This window comes from Eleutherodactylus coqui, chromosome 2 (assembly GCF_035609145.1).
Source record: "Eleutherodactylus coqui strain aEleCoq1 chromosome 2, aEleCoq1.hap1, whole genome shotgun sequence".
Lineage (NCBI taxonomy): Eukaryota > Metazoa > Chordata > Amphibia > Anura > Eleutherodactylidae > Eleutherodactylus > Eleutherodactylus coqui.
In genome coordinates, this window is record NC_089838.1 from 169954959 (window position 1) to 169981191 (window position 26233).

General features: G+C 42.9%; 1 protein-coding gene across 1 annotated transcript in view; it reads left to right on the forward strand.

The window, feature by feature from the left end:
- ALG10 (ALG10 alpha-1,2-glucosyltransferase) overlaps window positions 1–19106 on the forward strand; it is a 24868-nt gene extending 5762 nt beyond the window's left edge. Inside the window, exons 2-4 of the mRNA XM_066591902.1 lie at window positions 95–276; window positions 14083–14274; window positions 16449–19106. Coding sequence (XP_066447999.1) covers window positions 112–276; window positions 14083–14274; window positions 16449–17495 — 1404 coding nt within the window. The 5' untranslated portion in view covers window positions 95–111 and the 3' untranslated portion in view covers window positions 17496–19106. The remainder of the gene's footprint in view (window positions 1–94; window positions 277–14082; window positions 14275–16448) is intronic.
- The last annotated feature ends 7127 nt before the right edge of the window (window positions 19107–26233 follow it).

Sequence of the window (26233 nt, forward strand, 5' to 3'; positions counted from 1 at the left end):
CCTGATGAGAGGGGGAAAGTGTGTAATAAGGCTGGATATCAGTCGTATAATGGCCAGAAATTGTGTTATTCCTCATGTTTTTTCTTTTTTGCAGGGTTTTTTGAGGGAAACATGGACAAGTTGGAAGGTTACTATTTTTCTGCTCTGTTTAGCGGATGCTTTTTGCTGTCTAGTTTACTGTTTTCCAAAGTAACCAGAGAGCAGCGGGATCCCTATATGGATGAAGTCTTCCACATCCCCCAAGCTCAGCAGTATTGTCAAGGACACTTTAATCAGGTAACCGTAACAAGTGACTATATGCCATTTCTCTTTCCTGTAGCTACTTTAGTCTGTGATGTACAAGACATCTCGCTTGTATTGCAACATAATAGTTTTCCTTTTTCCATAGAATTTAGGGTTTATCTAAACTATAATTATGAAGTGCGCTTGGAGACATTGAACGCCACCAGTGTTTACATGCCCACTGTCATTTTTGCAACATCGAGATTTCTGGAGAATTTGTTTTAATGTTGTTGTTGGCCATTTAATCATTTACGACCCTCGGTGACCCTAAAGGTGAGCACCTCCATGCTGCTTCTTTCAGTTGTATGATATCCATGCTAGTATCAGCCATCGGGTCCTATTACTAACATTAAATGGCCTGGTAAGTATCCAGAATTCAGAATTTTTGAAGATATATAGAAATATAGGGCTCTCTTGCGAGGCTTTTTTTTCTATTAGAAGAGCTTTATAATTGTTCTGGCTTTGTATAATTCCATGTCTCCGTAGACATTAGATTGCTTTTGGCCAAATATCTTGCCTATAATTGCTATTACAAGCGATAAAGCATTGCAGTTCAGAAATCCTGCAATGCCTTATCATAGCTGCTATGGTTTGAGTCCCCTACAGGGGTATAAAAAGTGTAAGAAAAAAAAAACGTGAAAAAAATTTGTAAAACACTAGAGATGAGCGAGCACCAAAATGCTCGGGTGCTTGTTACTCGGGATGAAAATTTCGCGATGCTCGAGGGTTCGTTTCGAATAACGAACCCCATTGAAGTCAATGGGCGACCCGAGCATTTTTGTATATCGGCGATGCTCGCTAAGGTTTCCATTTGTGAAAATCTGGGAAATTCAAGAAAGTGATGGGAACGACACAGCAACGGATAGGGCAGGCGAGGGGCTACATGTTGGGCTGCATCTCAAGTTCCCAGGTCCCACTATTCTTTAGAAGTGGACACATGCAGTTACAACTCCGTGTGGACCGACAGCATGGGTGGTTGCCAGGAAGCCACCGGCGGTACATAAATATATCCCATTGCATTGTCCTGCACAGCTGAGGTAACGTCAGATAAAATACAGGTGGGCTTCGGCCCACACTGCATGCCCCAGTCAGACTGGGGTTCTTTAGAAGTGGACACATGCAGTTACAACTCTGTGTGGACCGACAGCATGGGTGGGTGCCAGGAAGCCACTGGCAGTACATAAATATATCCCATTGCATTGCCCTGCACAGCTGAGGTAACGTCAGATAAAATACAGGTGGGCTTCGGCCCACACTGCATGCCCCAGTCAGACCGGGGTTTTTAATACATAGACACAGGCAGGTACAACTCCCTAATATGAGGTCCGTGTGGACCGACAGCATGGGTGGCTCCCTGGAACCCACTGGCGGTACAAAAATATATCCCATTGCAGTGCCCTGGACAGCAGAGCTAACGTCTGATTAAATACAGGTGGGCTTCGGCCCAAACTGCATGCCCCAGTCAGGCTCGAGTTTTTTATAAGTATACACAGGCACGTACACCTCCCTAATGGGAAGTCCATGTGGACCGACAGCATGGGTGGGTCCCAGGAAGCCACCGGCGGTACATAAATATATCCCATTGCAGTGCCCAGCACAGCTGATGTAACGTCAGCTTTAATGCAGGTGGGCAAAAAATTAATTGGATTACACTGTAGGCGAGGGCCCAAAAAAATTGGTGTACCAACAGTACTAATGTACCTCAGAAAAATTGCCCATGCCCAACCAAGAGGGCAGGTGAAACCCATTAATCGCTTTAATTAATGTGGCTTAATTTGTAACTAGGCCTGGGGGCAGCCCAGTTAAAATAAAAATTGGTTTAGGTGCAAGTTTCAACGCTTTAATGAGAATTGAAACGTATAAAAATTGTTTACAAAAATTATATGACTGAGCCTTGTGGGCCTAAGAAAAATTGCCCATTCGGCGTGATTACGTGAGGTTTCAGGAGGAGGAGCAGGAGTAGGAGGATGAATAGAATACACAGATTGATGAAGCTAAAAGGTCCCCGTTTTTGATGGTGATAGAGAACGATGCTTCCATCCGCGGGTGCAGCCTACGTATTGTTTAGGTATCGCTGCTGTCCGCTGGTGGAGAAGAGAAGTCTGGGGAAATCCAGGCTTTGTTCATCTTGATGAGTGTAAGCCTGTCGGCAATGTCGGTTGACAGGCGGGTACGCTTATCCGTGATGATTCCCCCAGCCGCACTAAACACCCTCTCTGACAAGACGCTAGCCGCAGGACAAGCAAGCACCTCCAGGGCATACAGCGCGAGTTCAGGCCACGTGTCCAGCTTCGACACCCAGTAGTACCTGTACGCAACATATGGCTGTCCTCACTAGGAAGATCACTTTCAGGATCCTCCTCCTCCTCAGGCCATACACGCTGAAAGGATGACAGGCAAGCAGCATGGGTACCCTCAGCAGTGGGCCAAGCTGTCTCTTCCCCCTCCTCCTCATGCTCCTCCTCCTCCTCCTCAACGCGCTGAGATATAGACAGGAGGGTGCTCTGACTATCCAGCGACATACTGTCTTCCCCCGCCTCCGTTTCCGAGCGCAAAGCGTCTGCCTTTATGCTTTGCAGGGAACTTCTCAAGAGGCATAGCAGAGGAATGGTGACGCTAATGATTGCAGCATCGCCGCTCACCATCTGGGTAGACTCCTCAAAGTTTCCAAGGACCTGGCAGATGTCTGCCAACCAGGCCCACTCTTCTGTAAAGAATTGAGGAGGCTGACTCCCACTGCGCCGCCCATGTTGGAGTTGGTATTCCACTATAGCTCTACGCTGCTCATAGAGCCTGGCCAACATGTGGAGCGTAAAGTTCCACCGTGTGGGCACGTCGCACAGCAGTCGGTGCACTGGCAGATTAAACCGATGTTGCAGGGTGCCTGGGACTTGCGGAAATGTGCGCAGAGCCGGCGCACCTTTCCGAGCAGGTCTGACAAGCGTGGGTAGCTTTTCAGAAAGCGCTGAACCACCAAATTAAAGACGTGGGCCAGGCATGGCATGTGCGTGAGGCTGCCGAGCTGCAGAGCCGCCACCAGGTTACGGCCGCTGTCACACACGACCATGCCCGGTTGGAGGCTCAGCGGCGCAAGCCAGCGGTCAGTCTGCTCTGTCAGACCCTGCAGCAGTTCGTGGGCCGTGTGCCTCTTCTCTCCTAAGCTGAGTAGTTTCAGCACGGCCTGCTGACGCTTGCCCACCGCTGTGCTGCCGTGCCGCGCGACGCCAACTGCTGGCGACGTGCTGCTGCTGACACATCTTGATTGCGAGACAGAGGTTGCGTAGGAGGAGGAGGAGGAGGAGGAGGAGGGTGGTTTAGTGCAGGAAGCATACACTGCCGCAGATACCACCACCGAGCTGTGGCTCGCAATTCTGGGGGTGGGTAGGACGTGAGCGGTCCCAGGCTCTGACTCTGTCCCAGCCTCCACTAAATTCACCCAATGTGCCGTCAGGGAGATATAGTGGCCCTGCCCGCCTGTGCTTGTCCACGTGTCCGTTGTTAAGTGGACCTTGGCAGTAACCGCGTTGGTGAGGGCGCGTACAATGTTGCGGGAGACGTGGTCGTGCAGGGCTGGGACGGCACATCGGGAAAAGTAGTGGCGACTGGGAACAGAGTAGCGCGGGGCCGCCGCCGCCATCATACCTTTGAAAGCCTCCGTTTCCACAACCCTATACGGCAGCATCTCCAGGCTGATAAATTTGGCTACGTGCACGTTTAACGCTTGAGCGTGCGGGTGCGTGGCGGCGTACTTGCGCTTGCGCTCCAACACTTGCGCTAGCGACGGCTGGATGGTGCGCTGAGAGACATTGGTGAATGGGGCCGAGGACAGCGGAGGTGAGGGTGTGGGTGCAGGCCAGGAGACGGTAGTGCCTGTGTCCTGAGAGGGGGGTTGGATCTCAGTGGCAGGTTGGGGCACAGGGGGAGAGGCAGCGGTGCAAACCGGAGGTGGTGAACGGCCTTCGTCCCACCTTGTGGGGTGCTTGGCCATCATATGTCTGCGCATGCTGGTGGTGGTGAGGCTGGTGGTGGTGGCTCCCCGGCTGATCTTGGCACAACAAAGGTTGCACTCCACTGTTCGTCGGTCGTCTGCACTCTCAGTGAAAAAACTGCCAGACCTTTGAGCACCTCGGCCTCTGCAGGGTGGCATGGCGCGAGGGGGCGCTTTGGGAAACAGTTGGTGGATTATTCGGTCTGGCCCTGCCTCTACCCCTAGCCACCGCACTGCCTCTTCCAACCTGCCCTGCTGCTGCACTTGCCTCCCCCTCTGAAGACCTGTCCTCAGTAGGTGTAGCAAACCAGGTGGGGTCAGTCACCTCATCGTCCTGCTGCTCTTCCTCCGAATCCTCTGTGCGCTCCTCCCTCGGACTTACTCCAATTACTACTACCTGAGTGATAGACACTGTGTCTCATCGTCATCGTCCTCCTCACCCACTGAAAGCTCTTGAGACAGTTGCCGGAAGTCCCCAGCCTCATCCCCCGGACCCCGGGAACTTTCCAAAGGTTGGGCATCGGTCACGACAAACTCCTCCAGTGGGAGAGGATTCGGAACCATTGCTGCCCATTCTGGGCAGGGGCCCGAGAACAGTTCCTGGGAGTCTGCCTGCTCCTCAGAATGTGTCATTGTAATGGAGTGAGGAGGCTGGGAGGAAGGAGGAGCAGCAGCCAGAGGATTCAGAGTTGCAGCAGTCGACGGCACAGAACTCTGGGTGGTCGATAGATTGCTGGATGCACTTTCTGCCATCCACGACAGGACCTGCTCACGCTGCTCATTTTCTAATAAAGGTCTACCGCGTGGACCCATTAATTGTGAGATGAATGTGGGGACGCCAGAAACGTGCCTCTCTCCTAATCCCGCAGCAGTCGGCTGCGATACACCTGGATCAGGAGCTCGGGCTGTGCCCACACCCTGACTTGGGCCTCCGCGTCCTCGCCTGCGCCCACGTCCTCTAGGCCTACCCCTACCCTTCAGCATGGTGTATGACCAGTAGTGCAGAAACAGAACGCTGTAATTAAATGTGCCGCTTATTGGCCTGTGGTTGGAGGCTGATTTTCCTTACGGAACGCGCAGCAGAGCCAGGAAAGTATTTTGCGCAAGCCTGCTGTAACACTTAGCTGGCTGCGTATTAATTAGGACTACTACCCCCAGCACAGACGCAGTACACTGACGACGGTCACAGGCAGCCCAAATAGAAAGTTTTTTCCCAAATTTTTTTGGAAAAGCCCACTGCCTATATAGACAGTATATCTCTTTCACTGCCCCTGCCTCACCACTACTGGCCCTGGACTATGTAAAATTACTGCAGACTGTTTCCCTCTGGACAGGATGACAGCGGTGATGTAACGGGCAACGCAGAGCCAGGAAAGAATTTTGCGCAAGCCTGCTGTAACACTTAGCTGGCTGCGTATTAGTTAGGACTACTACCCCCAGCAGAGAGGCAGTACACTCAGGACGGTCACAGGCAGCCCAAATAGAATGTTTTTTCCCAAATTTTTTTGGAAAAGCCCACTGCCTATATAGACAGTATATGTCTTTCACCTTTTTCACTGTCCCCGCCTTAGCACTACTGGCCCTATACTATGTAAAATTACTGCAGACTGAGGACGCAAGCATGTCAGAATGCATCTGTGGCGAGCCGCGGGAGGGGCCGATTTATATACTCGGGTGACACCTGATCTCGCCAGCCACTCACTGCAGGGGGGTGGTATAGGGCTTGAACGTCGCAGGGGGAAGTTGTAATGCCTTCCCTGTCTTTTTATTGGCCAGAAAAGCGCGCTAACGTCTCAGAGATGAAAGTGAAAGTAACTCGAACATCGCGTGGTGCTCGCCTCTAGTAACGAGCATCTCGAACACGCTAATACACGCTAATACTCAAACGAGTATCAAGCTCGGAAGAGTACGTTCGCTCATCTCTATAAAACACCCCTTTCTTTGCGATCTTTCCTCTATTTGTATAAAAACAATTTAAAAATCCCACATAATTGGCATCGTCGTATCTATAATGATCCATACAATAAAATGAATATACTATTTATCCTGCACGAGAAAAAACTTTAAAAAAATCCCCTAAGAAATAGCGGCAAAATCGTACCAATAAAAACTACAGCTCATCATGCAAAATACAAGCGATGAAGAGAACAAAAAAAAAATTCAAAAAAAGGGCTTTATTGTGGAAAAGTGAAAAACTTAAAAAAATTTTTTGTATCGCCGTAATCGTACCGACCAGCATAAAAAATGTATCATGTCATTTATGCTGCATGATTAACGCTGTAAAAAAAAAAAAGGAAAAAAAACCATGGCAGAACGATCACCCCTTCCAGCAATCGGGGAGCGTATTTAATACATTTCCCCCGCAGTGTCTGCTCTGTACATGCTCAACATGTGTTTTAAAGTCAGGGATAGACCCATTACATAGAAGTGAAGGCAGGATGAACTGATCATAGTCGCTCACAGTGAATAACTACTGGTGAACGCATCCAGGGGGCAACCAAAGATAAACAGAGAGGGAGAATGGGATGTTCAGGAGATTGAGAAGTCAGAACTGTCGCATTTTTAAAAAATGGATGAATTTGCAAAAATAAATGATTTTATATATGGAACACATTGAGCCACTAATGTAATCTTGGGAACATCCATTTAATAGAGGGTGATCTGTTGTTACATCCTCACATTATTGGGGTATGTTCACATGGCTGAATTCCATCTCTAAAAACTGCGACAAAATCTGCGTCTTTCTACCTGCCACTGTTTTTGCCACAGATCTGCGCTCAGATTTAGCACTATTAATTAACAGAATACATGTGTGGAATCCCGACGTGTTTCCGCATCAAGAAGTGATGTCACTTCTTGACATAGAAACAAGTGGAAACGCGGGGCAGTTGTGAGAGTGGATAGTAGCATGGAAGTGCGGTATGATCAGGTAAATTAAAGGGGTTGTCTCACGAAAGCAAGTGGGGTTATACACTTCTGTATGGCCATATTAATGCACTTTGTAATATACATCGTGCATTAAATATGAGCCATACAGAAGTTATTCACTTACCTGCTCCGTTGCTGGCGTCCCCGTCTCATGGCTCCGTCTAAATTCGGGGTCTTCTTGCTTTTTTAGACGCGCTTGCGCAGAAGGGTCTTCTCCCTTCTGGACGGTCCGGGCACGAGCGGCGTTCTGGCTCCACCCCCTTCTACGCGTCATCGCGTGGCTCTGCCCCGTCACGTGTCCTGATTCCAGCCAATTAGGAGGCTGGAATCGGCAATGGAAGGCACAGAGCCCATGGTGCACCTTGGGAGAAGACCCGCAGTGCACCATGGGAGAAAACCGCAGTGCATCCCTGGGAAAGGACCGGCGGCCATCTTGGGAGAAGAATTTTATAAGTTCATCTTTCATCACATCGGTGAGTAGCAAGCGGTTTAAAAACCGCTTTAAAATACTATTTTATGCCAGAGGGGTGACAGGGGGAATGGGGTAATGTAAAATGTTGATGTTTGCCGCGAGACAACCCCTTTAAGGCTGATCATGGCTGTTGCTTGCAGGTGTTGGCTGTGAGAAGGCTCCCAATCCCCCTTTAGGCCTCGTTCAGACGAGTGCTGAGTGCAGTATAGGCGTGTGAAAAGATTGTGGCTGTACTGCACTAAAGATCGCTTGAACGGGTGATTTCCAGCCATTTTAATTAGCAGTGAAGTTGCCCCTTCACAGGATCGGAGGTGCGTGTTATCCAGCTTCTACAGGAGTCTATGGAAAGCATGCTGCAAAAATAGGTCAGGGTTCTTTCTTTTCTCGCACCATGGACCTTAGATGCGAGCATTGCAGTTGAATGTCCTATCTTTGATTGGTGCAAGTATTTAGCGCATCTAAAATTTCTTCATGTGAACGCGTCTATAGGAAACCATTGTTTGTAATAGATGCGATCTTTTCACGCACCTAAAATGCGCTAAACCCACGCTTGTGGGAACGAGGCCTTATACAAACCTCAAACGCAGTGAATTTGATGTAACTGTACTTCGTGTGTTCTTAAGGTATCATATCTAAGAGATAATTTACCGTATTTTTCGCTCTAGAAGACGCACTTTTATTTCCCCCAAAGTGGGGCAAAAAGTCATATAGGGCGAAAGTACCGAAATTCAAGGTTGCCATCGCAACTAAGTTGTAGTCGCGCAAACAAACTCGCCATCATTTCATAGTTCTTTCACCTCTGCATTGCCGCCCCTTACGTACCACTGATTGGTGGTGACCGCCGGCGGGAACTGCTGCTGCTCCCCCGCCTCCACCAATCAGCCTGTGCACAAGTGTCCCTGTCACGGAGCCCCGGTGCTTCAGACCTCTGTTCCTGCTCCCTTGCCCAGCACTATCCCCTGCATCGTCCCTGGGTGAGTTCAAAATATTTTTTCCCTATTTTCTGCCTCTAAAACATAGGTGATTATTAACGAGCAAAAAATACAGTAGTTTCTCTTACTGAGAGCACTAACCGTTTATTCTACTGGCTAACACGGTACCGAACGCTTTCTTTTTACACTTACAACAAAACTCACTTTGGATCACAACACAAACTTGCTTTCTGTTTGCTTATAATGTTCTTCACTGCAAATGAATTCTCACTTTGAACAGCAGGCTTCCCAGGTTGCAAACAAAGCGATTGTTGGGGTTCTCAGCAGTGAGACTGCCTCAGAAGGTCTTGCAGATTCAACCAATGGCTATGTAGAAATACATACATCTGAAAAAGGGACTTCTGGTGCTTCACAGTTGATGTCGCGCTTGGTCTAGAACTAGAGATGAGCGAGCACCCAAATGCCCGGGTCCGCGTTATTCGAGTCGAGCTTCTCGTAAAATTCGAGAGTTCTACTCGAGTAATGAACCCCATTGGGGTGGGGTCGAACACTGCTTGATGCTCGTTCGAGTATCGCTAATACTCGAACGAGCATCAAGCTCGGCAGAGTATGTTCGCTCAACTCTATCTAGGACTAGTTCCCTACGGGTAACATTAGAAAAAGTTCACAGAGATTGCAGAGCTGCGTGCGCAGTCTTTAGGCTGGGTTCACACGGAACGGATTTGCCGCGGAATTTCTGTGCGGCAAATCTGTCCGCAACTACTAATCCTGGGATTAGCCAGCCATGTAATCTCGTCTACAGGGGGCGGACAATCCGTTGCAGCCAAGCCGGGCAGAACCGGCGTTACAGCACGGAATTGACAGCTGCAGCATGTCAATTCTTTTTTTTTTTTTTTTTTCCGTAACGGAATGCCGGCAGCCGAACCACTCCACAACCCACGGCAAAATGCAGCGGGTTTTGAAGCTGCAGCAATTTCACGGCTTTCGGTGTGGCCAAGTCGCGAGATTTTTGCAGGATTTCTGTCTCGTGGGAACCCAGCCTTACAGAACCCTAATGAGGGGCTGCACCAATATTGTTTGTTCTGTCACGTGCTGTATGTGTGGTGATATTGCTTCTACAGTAACATACCTTCGTACATACAGCAAACTTTATATATATATTCTGATATGAAAGCAAATGTGTACAGAACTACAGTAAAGGCCTTATGGACATCCATGCGCCCGTCATTACGACTAATATGGCCGATTGCTTGAGAACCTTAAGACAGCAAGTATATTCCATTCATGTACTAGGAGTTCTTTTATCAATTAATAATCGTTGCCTGGAGCTACATTATAAGGACAAAGCAGTTTCATGTGCAGCTCATTAAATATTTATAAATAGTAAATAGCTGTCATTTGATATGACGTGAGCCATTGTGACATGAGAGATAATGCTTCAATGACGAGTCTACTGAGGGCATAGACAGTAGAATGAGGATGTAATACACTGTTATGACAAAAAACATATACTTGGACTAATTCTCCGGCCTGCAGCACCCAGCGCCTACATAGTTGCTGGCTGGTAAGTGCGTGACTGTGATTTAATCGTTTCAGACATATTAATGTGGACAATTTTTGATTGTGGATTTCTGTAAAGCTTTCCCTTATGAAATGAATATTTATGAATATAGAGGCATGAAAGAGGGTTTTTTCTGCCTAAACATTGGTAGTGCCAGGTTTGTGTAGACACATTTTTTAGATCTCTCAGCGGGTATGTATCATTTTGTTTTAAAGCTTTTACTATCTCACTCTTTGAGATGAATGCAGTGAGACACAAAAGCACTTTAAATGCCATTAGAACTGTTGGTAACAAAAGTTTGCTTTGTTGTATTTGTCCTTTTATACCTGAAGCATCCGTTTCAATTATGTTTGCAATTATCTATACAAAGTTAGCCAATCAGAATACCTGGGACAGCCAAAGTGCCAGATTATGGGAAATCTAGACCTACTTGAATTTTATTTGTTAGTTGGAGCTCTTCTACTGGAAATTTCTTGAGAATCTTCTATAAAAACCAGTTTTACAACAGATTATCCGTTATCAATTTGTTTTGGTTTTTCTTCAGAATATTATCTTTCCGTAAAAGTGAGTTTTCTATACTTTTCTGTGAGTACATAGTAACATGGGATATCCATTAATTTTGTACCCAATCAGGTCCAATTGATGCCAGTTGAAGATATTTTTATTATATGTACAGCACCACTCAAAAGTTTGGACACACCTTTTCATTCCATTGTTTTTATCCATTTCAATTTGGTTTAGGTTATGCGGAGGCCATGTCATCTGACACAGCACTCCATCATTCTCCTTCTTGATCACTTAGCCCTAACATAGTCAGGAGGTGTTTTGGGGGTAATTATCCTGTTTAAAAATAAATGATGGCCCCTCTAAGTGCAACCTAATGGGATGGCATGTCACTGCAGAATGCTTCTGAGAGCAATGAAAAGGGAACCTGTCATGACCTTTGAGCGGGGACACAGCACAGGTATGGGGCATCTGGTGAGTTTGAAACATAGCTCCCCAGACTCCCTGTTCACTCACCTTTGAGCCCCATAGTTTATGATGACAGGTTCCCTTTAAATGTGGCATGATTTTTGACTAAATCACCAACACTGTCACCAGTAAAACAACATCACACCTTCTCCCTCCATGCTTCATAGTGGGAACCACACATGTAGAAACCATCTTCTCACTTTTTTATGTCTTGCAAACACATGGAGGTTGGAACCAAAAATCTCATCGGTCCAAGGTACAGGCATCCATTAATCTAATGTCCATTCTCTGTGTTTCTTGGCTTAGGAGATTCTTTTCTTATTGTTGTTCCTCAGTAGTGGCTTCTTTGCAGGAATTTGACCGTAAGAACCTGAATCTTGCAGTCTTCTCTGAACAGTTGATGTTGAGACATGTCCGGTATTTGATCTCTATGAAGCATTTATGTGGGCTCTAATCTAAGGTGCTCGAAACTCTTACAAACCTACTCTCTGCAGCAGATGTAACTCTTGGCTTTCCTTTCCATGGGGCGGTCCTCATGAGAGCCAGTTTCATCATTGAGTTTAATGGTTTTTATGACTCCACTTGAGGATACCCTCAAAGTACTTTAAATTTTCCAGATTGACTGACCTTCATGTCTTAAACTAATGATGGACTGTCATTTCTCTTTACTTACTTGAGTGGTTCTTGCCATAATTTGAATTACAACACATTATTACAAATAATCTTCCTGATTTGAAAGACTCATAACTCACGTTTAATGACACCCCAATACATAAATTTGAAATCATCAGAAATAGAAACTCAAAAAATTTTCAATAAGCAAAACTGTCTTAATAGTAAGACTGTTTTTGTTGCCTATAGCAGCCAATCAAAGCCCAGCTTCTATTTCTCAAGCTGCTGAGGTTAAATGACAGCTGTACTGTGATTGGTTGCTATGGGCAACAAGAACCATCGTATTGTTAGACAGCTTTGCTAAATGAGGCCCAACATGTTTTATTTTGCCGTAGCTGTTGCTAGGGTGATCTAAGACAAAATTGCTGTCAACGAAAACAGAAGATCATTTTGTGTCCTTGATTTTCCGATTACTAGTCTGTTATTAGTGTGCAACATCATTTTTGAACAAGGTTTGGTGAAGATCCACCCAGCGGGCGCACAGTTCATAAGTGATGCAACCTTTTTCCCCTAAAATTGGAGTATCTTGAAGCGAAAATCATCCGGCTGTTCACCAGTAAGTGTAGAATCAGTGGAGTGTGTCCAGGCAAGTTGCACACAGAGTCTTCACAAATCCATCATCGGAGAAAGCAGATAATTAGACATCCTGCAGCAGACTGTGTGAAAGATTCTGTGTTATCCCTACCGATTGCAATTGTTACCAGCCCTGAAACCGGATGACAAAGCGAGGCGACCTTCTTCTGGCAAGAGTATGCAAACTCTAATCGAAGTACATCATTTCATGGAATCTTTAGTGATAAAGCCGCGTTCCACCTTTTGGACACAGGTAACAAACATAATGTCAGAATCTGGGGGAGGGATAACCCACCCGTCTATGTGAAGCATATGTGCGACTCCCCCAGGGTCAATGCGTTTTATAATATAACCTGTAGGAAAGTATACGGCCCCTACTTTTTCTATGAGGAAACAATCACAGAGATTTCATACCTGAACATACTACAGATATAACTTCAGCCACAGCTAGAACAGGAAATCCCAGACTACCGAACAGGTGGATTGGTGGTGCAAGTCATGATGATGATGATGAACTTCTACCTTGGTCTCCACATTCCCCGGTACTTACGCCTTGTGGTTTGTTTTTTTTCCTCTGGAGGAGTGTAAAATATAGAGTCTACATGCCATCCTTACCACCCATCATGTATGATCTGTGAGTGCACATAAGCCATTGCATCAGTCAATCGTGATACTCTACGTGTATGGCAGGCTTAATGTGTCGAGTGACAAAGGGGGCGCACATTAAAGACCTCTAATGTTGAAAACATTTTTGATGTTGCGCAATAAAACGTTTTAAGTCTCTGTCCCCATTTATATCAATTTTTTTTTATGAGTGTCATTCAATGTGAGTTATGAGTGTTTGAAATCGGGAAGATCATTTGTAATAACCCTGTAGCTGCATAGGGATAATCACAGTATGGAACTGTGTACTAACCCTACCTCTGCACAACATAACTAATGGTCCCATATTCATTAAGAAGGCAAGAAATTCCACAAATCAACTCTTAACAAGGCATACCTGTTTATTGAAAACCATCTCAAGTGACTCCATCATGAAGCTGATTGAGAGACTGCCAAGTGCGTTCAAATGAGTCATTAAAGCAAATGGGGGTGGGGGGCTACTATTGAAGAATGTAAAATATAAAACATATTCTAATTTAACACATTTTTGTTTACTAGTTAATTATATGTTTGTTCATAATTTTCATGTCTTCAATATGAATCTATTGTACAATGTAAAAAAAAAAACATGGAATGAAAGGGTGTGTCTAAACTTTTGACTGCTACTGTACTTTGTCTTCATAAGGTTCTGACACTGTAAATCTTCAGTTCTGGCCTCTTGGAAGGCTTCACCATGCTGAGGCTTCCACCAAAACCCTGCACATGACCTTCTGCTTACCCGGAGTTTACCTGCCGTTGTCCTGAACTGCCAACCAAGTTTTCAGGGGGTTCTCCAATGCCCTTAGAACGTTCATCACATGCTAGATTAATTTAATTGTATAATAATTTTTCTTTCTTCCACAGCAATATAGTAGGGACAATGTGACAGTGAGATTCACAATTTAAATCCTCAGATGTACCGCCAAGGTCTCTGGCCCGCTAATTAACAGGTGGATGAATCTGTGTGACATAGCCCTTTAGAGATTTTTATTCTTTTTCTGTTTCCAAGGAAAAGCACATTTTGTTTCCTAATGTTGTTTTCAATTTTTCTTGCTCCCAGTGGGATCCGATGATCACGACTCTTCCTGGCCTGTATCTGACATCTGTCGGCATTGTGAAGCCTGCTGCCTGGCTCTTTGGATGGAGTGAGAATGTTGTTTGCTCGTCTGGAATGCTGAGATTTATTAACCTCCTATTCAGTCTTGGCAACCTTTATATGTTCTATTTAATACTTTGCAGGATCCATACAAAGGTATCTAAGAGCTGCGCTCTCATTGCTGAAATGTTAATTTAATTTTCTTAAGCCTGGCTTCATGGCATACATGAATATGCAAACTACTCTGCTGGCTACTGTATTTCAATGTTGTGACTCCTAGCAACCAGATAGGAGCTTTTAGTATTTCAAGTCTTTATGGATGTCCGGAGATGTCTTTAATGCTGAGGTCACCTTTCAGAGATCCTCAAGACACCCCCCCAATGACAGCAGGTATTAGTAGCTTTTATTAATATTAAAATAGGCACCATGGCACAAAGCCATGGTGTTGCTTAGTAGCTAAGAGAGAGTTCCCTGATGGAAGTGGAACAACATATGAGATACAGATGTGTCTTCCTATCCCTTGTCAGTTTCAGCGCAGCTTTTCCGCAGTGTGTGGATGGAATTTTTGCAAATCTCGTCCGCTTTGCTGCTTAATCCCGGGATTTCCATGCAGAAAGTCCGCATGGAAATTCCACGGTAATTCCTCCCCGTTGGAACCCAGCCCCATTCTTCGGCATTCATGCACTGTGCACTTGCAAATCCATGGCTGCATGCATCTTGCGGAGTACATAGACATGCGCTCATAATAAGAGAACTCGTTCTCTCATTATATACATGTGCGCAAGTACCCTAGTAGAGAAAAAGTGCCTACTTTTATCCAGTGTAAAAGTTAATGGCAGTGACACATTTCTCAGAAAGAGAATAAATGACCCCTGTTACCTGCAAGGTGAATAATCTTAAACTATTTACAAATTGCTAGTTTGCAACCAAATCCTACAAGCTACATATAAAACCTAACCTTTATTAGATACTAGCAGAATGCCCCCCTCCCGCTTTGCATGGGTTTATTTTATGTAACTGTTTGTTGTTTCTGTATGTGGGTAAAAACTTTGTTACTGATATGGAGCCAACATATCCAATTAAGTAAACCTTTTACTACAAAATGCAACAATTTTTTATTGTAAGAGATTACTTATTTAATTACACAGAAAACAAAATTATTAAACAATTTAGCAATTTAGACTTTGTAAAGTTTTAGACCAGGTTTTAGCTCTCTAGGATATACCGTTTAGCATATTTACAAAAAATCAGGGTTCCTTTTCGGAGGCATGACCAGTTTAAAGGGTTTTAATTTATGACAATGCTCAAATTCAGAATAGGTGCAGTCTGTTCATTGAAAATAGAGAAAAATGGCTGGGTTGTTAAGCGCAGAAATCTGACGTTGATTTTGAAGTTTTTGCATCCAATTTTTTGCGAATGTCGAGAATAAAACATCCTAGAGAGCTGAAACCCAAGTCTAGACTCCTCCGAAGCGCCTGACTTACGTATGCGATAAGGTTGGTGCAGTTTGATCCAGGCCTCCGTATATACACACATATGTGAGGTATAGTCTTCTTGTACCGATATACAGCTTTATGTATGTATATATAGTACTCTGTGTGTACTTACTTATAGCCTGTAAGCTCTTGTGAGCAAGGCCCTCACCCCTATTATTCAAGATTTGCATCAGTTTAATACTGTATGTTAGGACTCATTTTGTATATAACACCCCTGATTTCCAAAGTGCTGCAAGATATGTTGGTGCTATATAAAAACAGATATGATTACTATTTATATTACCTGAGTGACCATGAGCAAATTAAAAACCCAAGTTTACTGCCCACTTCTGAATATTGAGTTTGCACAACAGAGTGCTAAAAATATATTTTTCAGTGCACTTATGTTGTCAAGTAAGTTATAGTATCAAGCAACTATTATCAAAGCTGCAGTTAGTATTACTTGGACCTGTAACTGCTGTTCACAGTATCTAATAATTAATGGTCATATTAGCAGAAATACCGCACTACTTAAAAATTAAACTAATACATTAGCCCTCTGGCACTTTTTACCGTTGACCAGCGTCCTAAGGAGTAAGGGGCAAGATTTGAGAAAAGAACGCTACAGGAGGTTTATAAAACTTCATTTGTGACATCATCAGTGTTCAACACAACTGTGTATTTTCCTCTTCCATATGAATGTATCATTTGCTTTTTCCTTACTATGGATCTAAACACCCCTGGACAGGCTAATGAATAGAAAGAAATATTCCTTGATGTACCTGAGTGTAAGCAAACATATCATAGAGTAGTTTGTGAGCTCGCAATGCTAATGCCTGTTTTTTTCTTCCATAGGTGTCAGCTTTGAGAAGAATCTTGTGCACTTTTACGTTATATCTGTTCCCCACTCTTTATTTCTTTACATTCCTGTATTACACAGACCCTGGTTCAACATTTTTTGTCCTTTTTACTTATTTAATGTGCTTGTATGGAAATCACAAAAGTGCAGCTCTTCTTGGGTTTTGTGCTTTGTGCTTTCGTCAAACAAACATTATATGGATCGTTTTCTGTGCTGGAAACCTTATTGCTGAAAAAGTAATGGAAGTATGGAGGACACAGTTAAAAAAGAATGACGAGAAGCCTTCCTCTAAGAAAAGGTCTTTGGAGACTGTAGACGCTTTAAAATTTCTCAGCCGCTATTTGCTGAGCCCTCTGAACATACTGACATTAGCCCTATTAACATGGCCATATATCCTCTTGGTGTTGTGTTTTCTTGGGTTTATGATCGTTAATGGTGGCATTGTAGTAGGAGACAGAAGCAATCATGAAGCTTGTCTCCATTTTCCCCAGTTATTTTACTTCTTTGCTTTCACTCTGGTTTTTTCATTTCCTCTTTTCACCTCAATGCAGAAGATGACAGACTTCATTCGATCAGTATGGAGACGTCCACTCCTGTATGGCAGCTTAGCTTGCATATCTCTGTTCTTTATCTGGAAATTCACGTATGTTCACCAGTATCTGCTTGCTGATAACCGCCACTTCCCTTTTTATGTCTGGAAAAAAATCTTCCAGAGACACGAGTTGGTAAAATATGCCCTTGTTCCTGCATATCTCTTCGCAGCTTGGAGTTTTGTGGATGCTCTGAAGACCAAGTCTATATTGTGGCTCCTGATGTTCTTTGTTTGCATAGTATTCGCCACAGTTCCTCAGAAATTAATGGAATTCCGATACTTTATTCTGCCGTATCTCATCTTCAAACTAAATACATCAATTCCATCAACAAGTAAACTTCTACTAGAGCTGGCACTATATGTCACTGTTAACGTATTAACGTTTTACTTGTTTTTGATTAAAACCTTTCGCTGGCCAGATAGCGAAGAAACTCAAAGGTTTATGTGGTGAGAAGGCTGATGGACAATTAGCTGGATAGAAAAGTGTTGTCCTTGGCAGTTCTCTATCCAGCTATAGAGACCAAAGAGGTCTCCATGTCACACATTAAGGGTTATGGTTCCGTCCAGGTTTCCGTCTCTATGCTGTTCTCAGCATAAAAGATGGAACTGACGCTGGGTGAAAATACGCTATGTGGAAGTATCCTTAGGGTGGTTTGGCACAGGGTTTTTGATGCAGTTTTTTTAAGCCATAAGCAGCAGTGGAACCAGTAAAAGTCTTTATATTTATATTTCCAACATCTTTTGAAGCCCCTTCCGGGTTTGGCTCAAAAAATTGCATGAAAACTACCACAAAAGCTTGAGCGTGAAGCCGTCCTTAGAATGTTCAAAAGTAAAAACTAAAATCATTAGCATGGATTTTCCAGAAAGTTCTAGAGGATCTGCCAGCTCTCCTGACATACTGGTTTAGTAAATGTTTGTGTTCCCCATGAAAGAACAATATTGGATTATATTTCCTTAGAACTCTGTGTTGTCCTGTTCCTTTGTTATGCCTCCTGGAAAATTATGACTAATCTGACAATTGGGTGTTACCAATTGGTCCATACACACTGACGCTGTCCAATCATTGAGGACTGTGTAGGGACACAGCTATTTCAACAAAAGGAAGGGTAATACTCAGTTGTCAATTTATTCTTAAATATTCAAGAGCTATACAAGTATATTGATAGTGCAGAGATCCAAGAAAAGCTGCACTAACACTGTTATTTCATAGAGAATCCAAGGATTTACTGAAACAGGCATGTCAGGAGAAGTGACAGGTTCTTTTAATAATAGTAATTAATTTTCTTATCATTTGGGATTTCGCTATTCTGCAGCAAAAATGAAAGCAAAGGATCAATTTCTTATCTGTGTTGGTACGGGATCCCGGACTGCTGCTGGTCGCTAGAAGAAAGCAGACGATAGCTGCAGCTTCATTATTTTCACTGATATTGTTACAGGCTACTTCATTCTAGTGATCACTTAGGGGAGCTGATCTCATGTCTAATGATTACAGTATTTGCAGCCTTACATTGTGAGGTTCCCTTTGCACTTCATCCAAGTATTCTCTAATATACATATCATCTTACTATTTGAATGCAGGCTGCTTTGAAATAAGCTGATTATTTTGACAGTAATTATAGAACTGGAACAAGGAATCCTAAATGTGTGCTTCCATGATCTGTTCTACCTTTCCTATTCTTCTCAGTCCCCATGAAGATGAGGTTCACAGCTCATCTAATTGCCGCTAATAATTTACTAGGTAGATCAGTAAAGTCCTTTAGTTGTCCATGATTTAGAATTCTGGAAACGTGTTTGCCCAGACATAGAAGAGATTTTACAAAAATTAGGACCCTCTTTGACTGTTATATATTTTTTTCCTCATGTTATTTTTAGGTGAAACACTAGGTGGCAGGCTTTCCATATAGATATATAGGCTTCAGTTTTATTAGGCTGTAAACATTCCTCAACGTCTGTTGTAAAGAAATGCAATGTATTTTTCTTGTCTTTGTGAACGGTTGATATGTAAATATATATTTTTCTATCAATAAAATGTTTACAACTGGAAATATTCCTTTAAATCTTCCCTTCTTTGCATGTAAGTTTGCTTTTATTTTCCTGTAAACAGTTGTGTTATCTGCATTGAGAGGATGGCATTCAAGCCCCGTGCACTTTTTTTCTGCTTGTTTGCCTCTTTCAGATCTGCAATAATGTCTAAATAGCATTTGATGGAAATGTTTAATTTTGCAAAACACATAGGCAAAGGAGTCATAGATGTCAGGTTGCCATCCTGGTGACAGAAATCAGACAGCTTGGATGCAGAAAGGCGGTAATTACATCTGTAATAGTCTGAATATGGTTGAGCACAACCTTCACTGACATCCTTGATGCTGTGTTTGGAGCAAGCACTCGTCAAACTGAGAGATTGAAGTCGCTTATTCTAAAGGGCACTGAGATGTAAAGCAGTCTGGGGTGAGTGAAATGTTGTCTAGAATTGGGAGATGAGCTGACAAGTGTCCTGGGAGAAATGTCAGATATGTTGTGTCACTTAACACTTCTCTTTATTTAGGGAGCGAGCAGCTTCTGTGTATAGTCCTGCCAATCAACCCCACATGACTGCATTCAAATTTTGTTTGCTCTATGCATTAGAATATAAATTCTCATATCCCTTGTCCTATCACTTATCGCTCCCCCCATCCCACATGTAGCAATAACCGTTATTGGCAGTGGTTTTTGTGCAGCTTTATTAAAGAAAAAGATTCAAAGTAAGTAAGTCAAAAACTAGACGGAGAATGAAGTCATAATAAGAGGTGTCAGCAGCATTCCTTGTACATTCTTCAAATCAAATCACCATGAAGTGCAACAGACCTGTAGAAAACAGTAGGCTTTAGATGTATAGTCAAGCGTGTACTAACAAGCTAAAATAAGGTCAGATCAATATACAGTAAAAGAAGAATAAAGAGGAGGTAATGGCTGAGGTGAGCAGAGAGGTGGCCAAGTCTAAATTAAATCCTTTGACACAGTTACTGAATTCAGTTATACCAGAATTGAAGGGGCTGTCAGTTGAGAGAGTATATGACCTGAAATTATGGGGTCTATGATATCTGCTTTTTGGAATAATTGAGTTTGAATCCAGTCTGTCATATTGTAAAGTACACTCTCTGGGATGTCAGCTGTGAAAAGGAAAGTAGGCATGAACAGCAATGTGGAGAACTATTGCAAAAGGCCAAGAAAAGTTTTCAAACATGTTTGAGCCTTTTCAAAGCTTTTTTTTTCTTTTTTCATTCCGTCTACAGGTTCCTTTGGGCTTTGTGTCTAAATCCCTGAAAACAGCATCCCTGGATTGAACCATTGACCACCATTGTTTAAACCTGCTGAAACAGAGATCAGTAAGTCTAGGTTTCCGCAACATTCTGTTCTTTTTCATTATTTTAAGGTAGAAAGGATAATATAGACTGTTATTATTTCTGGCTCAAAATGCTGAAAATGAATGAAAAGCTCCCAAAATGGAGACCCATTAGTCTCTATCTCAGCCGATCTAATCAATGGTGGTCAGTGGTTCCATCCTGGGGTGCTGTTTTGAGGTTGTAAGATACAAAGTATAATGGAACCCCTAGATTGAATAAAAATCTAAATGTAAATAAGCCTTTATTGGAAAACAATTTTTGTTGCCTTGGATATACAAAATAGACACTGATGAATTCTAAATAATATGCATGCTTATGCAGGTGCATAGTTTGGGAGGGGGCAGGTGGGACATGTGCCCCAGGTGCAGTACACATGTCAAACCCAAGACCCGAATTCAGCTTGTCTCTACCTTTTATGTGGCCGAAGACTGTGCACTATTCTACTTACCCAACCTGCATGTCTGGTGGAGGCAGTGCAGTCTGGTACCCCTCCTCACTTCAATAGCCTATTGCGGTGCGTAATATGCACTGATATAGGTCATGCCGCATATTTTTCACGTGATAATGGATTGTGTGAAAACAAGCTCATGTGAACAAATCCATTGTAATAAAGTTCTATTCACTGCGTGTTACTCTGCGTACGTACTCTTGTGTGAAACAGCCCTTACTATACAGTTTTACATTTACAATTGGCCCTTTGAAGGCAACCACAAGGCTGATGTGGCCCTTGGTGAAAATTAGTTTCCTGATTCTTCAGGAAAATTATATTACAGCTTTGGACAACTTGAGCTTGTTCCAATTGAAACTGCTGTAGCTCCAGTTTTATCAGTGCTACAAACATGCTTTTGGTATCATTTTAAAGCATGGATTCCTACTTTTAACCCCTTAATCGCTGATACGGCTTTTGATGGCCTGTATCGGCGGGCTATGTATGAAGAGAGATTGAGCGGTGATCTCTTTTCATACTACATGAGCGCTGGCTTTTTCTTACAGCCGACAAATGGCGACAACAGCTACGATCAGCCGTGCGGCTCATCAGAGCTGTTAACTCTTTAAATGTCACTATCACAGTAGTGCATTATTTACCCCGCACAATAAACTCCGTCAGAAAAAGGAAATAACGTCAGGAATGCGCTTTTTTTTTTTTTTTTGGTCACCCTGTCTCCAAGAAAAAATGCAATAAAAAGCAATAAAAAAGTAATGTGTTCGACTACAGGACGTCCCGCAAAAAATGAGCCCTTGCATAACTATGTGAACGGAAAAATAAAAAAGCTATTGCATGCAGAAGATGACGGCAGAAAATAATTTAAAAAAATTAGGTAACTTTGAAGAAAATACAAGTACTACAGCAAAAAAAAGATATAAGTTTGGTATCGTAGTAATCGTACAGACTCATAGAATAAAGTTTTCATGATATTTGTGTTGCAGCTTGTGCACCGTAGACACGAGGCAACGAAAGATGGCGAATTTTTTTTTTTTTTCCCATTTCTCTCCACTTAAATTTTTTTAAAAGTTTTTCAGTACATTATATGGTACATTAAATAGTACCATTTGAAAAATACAACTTGTCCCACAAAAAACAAGCCCTCATACAGCGACGTCAATGGAAAAATAAAGTTACAATTTTTTAAAAGGGGGGAGGAAAAAACGAAAAAACAAAGCTTGGTCACTAAGGGGTTAAAATGACAGCGCGCGCGCGCACACACATGTACATAACACTTGGAAAATCTGAGTCATGTCTGTTTGCAGAGCAGAATGGGAGGATGGGGCGGTGTTGAAAGCAGCATCTGTGATTTTCCTGTCTGTCCCAGGTAATGGGTAACATGGACTTTCCTTTATATTATCAACCCCCATTATCAGACAACATATTTCTCACATATGGGCGTCCTTTTTCCAGAAAAAGTGAAAAAATGAGCACTTGGTCATCTATCCTGCTTCACCCTGCAGCAATGATAGTGGCATCAAAACTTTTTACAGAAGAAGAATTTTCAAACTTTTTCCTCCTCGCACATTGATTTAAATATTGAAAAAACAAAAAAACCACATCTAATTGGCATCATCACATCCATAACAACTCATAGTATAACATATTACATGATTTATCCAGTATGGTTAATTCTGTTAAAAAAAGAGAACCTATCAAAATAAGTTTTATTTTCAGCTTCCACACAACAGGAATAAACAGTATTCAAAAGGTTGTATATACTTCAAAATTGTACCCATGAAAACTGCAAGTCGCCCTGCCAAAAATAAGCCGACATGCAGCACTGTATGGCTGGTCACTAAGAGGTTAGAGGGGTTATCCAGGAACATGTGTTTTGAAAAAGATGTTCAGTCTGCTGTATTAAAATAGTAAGATGTACTGGGGGCTTGACCTGCAGTACATGGAGTAAGCTGCACGTTCACTAGCTTCATTTCCCTGGGCTGAAATTGGCTTTCTGTAGCATTTTTTGTGGGTCCCTTGTGAACCAGATCTCATATCTCATTTAGTGCTCCCGCATCATGGGGAAAGCAAAAAGCAAACTGAACTCTGCAAGAGTCATAGTTCTTTCCTTCAACAAGGTCACAAAATGGAGTTGGAAGCATGAACACTGAATCAGAGGGCAGTAGTGCAGCAGCTTCACAAGTGTCCTCACCTGCTTCATCACCCGATCCTTCTCAAGGAAACTGGTAATTCAACCTCTCACCATCCTGCACTTTTGCTAGAGCTCATATCATAGAAAAGGTTTGTACAAGCAGCACTCACTTATTCCCAAATAGGGCAGGATTCGATAGTGCAGTGCCAATGGTAAAAGGAACCCAGACCTCAGTTTCATAAGATATACATATGAAGAAAAGATCCACAGCAGCACCACGATGCAAATATAATAAAATTACTTTATTCCTCCATCCAAAGCATGGCTGCAACGTTTCGACCACTGTTGTTACTAGGTCTTTGTCAAGCATAGAGCTCATAGTGCAAAATTACCCAAACCTTCTAGACATTTGCTCTGCTAAACTCCCTTCCTCTCTCCGCCCCTTGCCGGCAAAGGGAGGGGGCAGGAGATTAGCAGTGCTAGTGTGCTAAACTCCCTCCCCCTCTGCCTGCCAGCGGTTCCCATTGGCTAATCACAGCCAAAAAATAGGACAAGTCCTAAACTAGCCGCTGAAATGAATGCATTGCACCAGCAAAGAGAAACAGGACAAAAACTGAAAGTGAGGATGAGGTCTTATTACCACACAATTAAAGAAAGGAAGACAGAATTACCTTTCGCCAAGCACTTTTCTAGTCACGGATACAACATAGAACACATGAAAGGCACCATATTAAAAAGCAATTTCAAGTCACAAATTTATAACAACTTTTGACACTTTCAACATAGGGCTAAATTCATGCATGATTCGGAAGTATGAGAAATCTATAGCACAGATAACACTGCTGACCTGGTAACCCCCTAACACTAATTCTGGGATAATAAAACCTTCACATCTTTACCAGTGAACTATTTAAGTATTTATTTCCCTACTCATCCTGTTCTGGTATTTTTTAAAGTGCAAATTAATTACATCCATGTCGGTGCCTTGTCATAAGTATGTGTGTATATATATGCATGCCTCTTCTGATCTATTTCATTATGCCTCAGGAAGAACCCTGAGAGGTTTGGAAGCTCGCTATAACAGCATGTATTTTGTTAGCCACTGAAAAAGATTACACATTTTTCACACACGCAGAAGACCTACACTCGCATAGACATGTTCTTCACTTATAATCTGATGTTTCAACGTGTAGTAACTTCTAAAATTGGTATAATTACTTGGTCCAATCTCTCTAATTACTTCTGAAACGTATAATAACCCTCTTACAATTCCTTGGAAACGGAAGAATTACTTTTTACATACCTCTAAATACTAGACTAAAATGTCCTCAATACGTCTTGATTATTTTCAGAACTGCACGCCAGAAATACAGCCATCCACAATATGGTGTGCTCACAAAGCTTATAGTAGGGGACACTTTATAAGCTAACAACTGCAGATAAAACATTTCATCTCTTAATTAATAATATTCACTTGAGTCAATCAAACAAAGCAAAATACAGTGATCCCTCGTCTATCGCAGGGTTACGTTCCAGAGACCCTCGCGATACGTAAAAAACAACAAAGTAGCGGCGTTGTATTTACACAAATCAATGTGCTGGGTGAACTGCCAAACAATCGCAAAAGTGAACAGATTGATACTATGATTAGTGAGCCAATCAGCGCCCGATACGGAACACATTCCATCTGCCAATAATGTGCCGTGCACAATCTCGCGTTGGCAAGCGCTAGTGGTGTACTGTATATCCTGTATGTACCGCAAAATTCCATGATAATTCGAAAAACTCTACGAAAACAGAATTATATATGGTCTATCTAAAATCCGCGATGCGCTGAAGCCACAATCATTGAACCGCGATATAACGAGTCATCACTGTAGTGCCAGCTAAATCAGACATGATACATAACCTCCAAGATCAGTTACACCAACTAGATTTATATAACTATGAACAAGCACCGCAGAATATTAAAGCTGGGTATTGTTATCAAAATGATAAAGCTAATGCATATTCGCATCGTATCTCAAATCTAGAGATTTTTAACGCAAAAAATGAGGAAAGATTCAACTGTCAAACTATAGCGAATACTGTAGCTCATTATTATGCTTCACTTTATAATCTCCCCAACCCCCTACTGCAGAGATATGTAACTTTTGAAATTCCTAATGTTTCAGCGCAGCAGTTAGAAATCTTATCTGCCCCTGTATCTCTAGCAAAAATCAATAGTTCTATAGAGTCACTAAAACCACATAAAATACATGGCCCTGATGATTTAACAAACAATTATTATAAAGTTTCTTAGCCTGCCTTATCCCTTCACATTCTTTCTCTTTTTAACAATATGCAAACAATGTGTAGAATCCCCAAAGAGATGTTACATGCCACTATTATTACTCTCCCTAAACCAGGGAAAATTCCAGACAGACCTTCCATTGTACAATCATTACTTAACATGGACTTAAAAATATATTCAAAGATTTTAGCCACTAGGTTGGCGGATATTTTACCCACTTTTTCAAGATCTGGTAGGATATGTTAAGGGTAGGTACTCAGTTTATATTACCTGTAGATTTGTATACATAATTATCTTTATCGAAAAAACTTTGATGCCTTCTCTGCTTCTTTCCCTTGATGCCGAGAAGGCCTTTGGCCGAGTCCATTGGGCATACCTAAGTGAAATTCTGCTCAAATTTGGGATATCTGAAGTAGCATATGACTCTGGTATGGCACTATACTCCCTCCCATCTGCTCCTGTACTAACTTCAGAATACACCTCTAAACATTTCATATCTCCAGCAGCACTCAGCAAGGATGTCCATTATCACCTTTAATATTTACTGTGCTCTTGAAGCCCTTAGCTGGATGGGTAAGGAGTAGAGATGAGCGAGCGTACTCGGAAAAGCACTACTCGCTCGAGTAATTTGCTTTATCCGAGTATCGCTGTGCTCGGGTCTGAAGATTCGGGTGCCGGCACGGAGCGGGGAGCTGCAGGGGAGAGCGGGGAGGAACGGAGGTAAGATCTTTCTCTCCCTCTCTCCCACCCACTCTCCCCTGCTCCCCGCTGCGACTCACCTGTCAGCCGCAGCGGCACCCGAATCTTCAGACCCGAGCACAGCGATACTCGGATAAAGCAAATTACTCGAGCGAGTAGTGCTTTTCTGAGTACGCTCACTCATCTCTAGTAAGGAACACAAGGGATGTATCTGGAATTACTATAGGGGAAAATAACA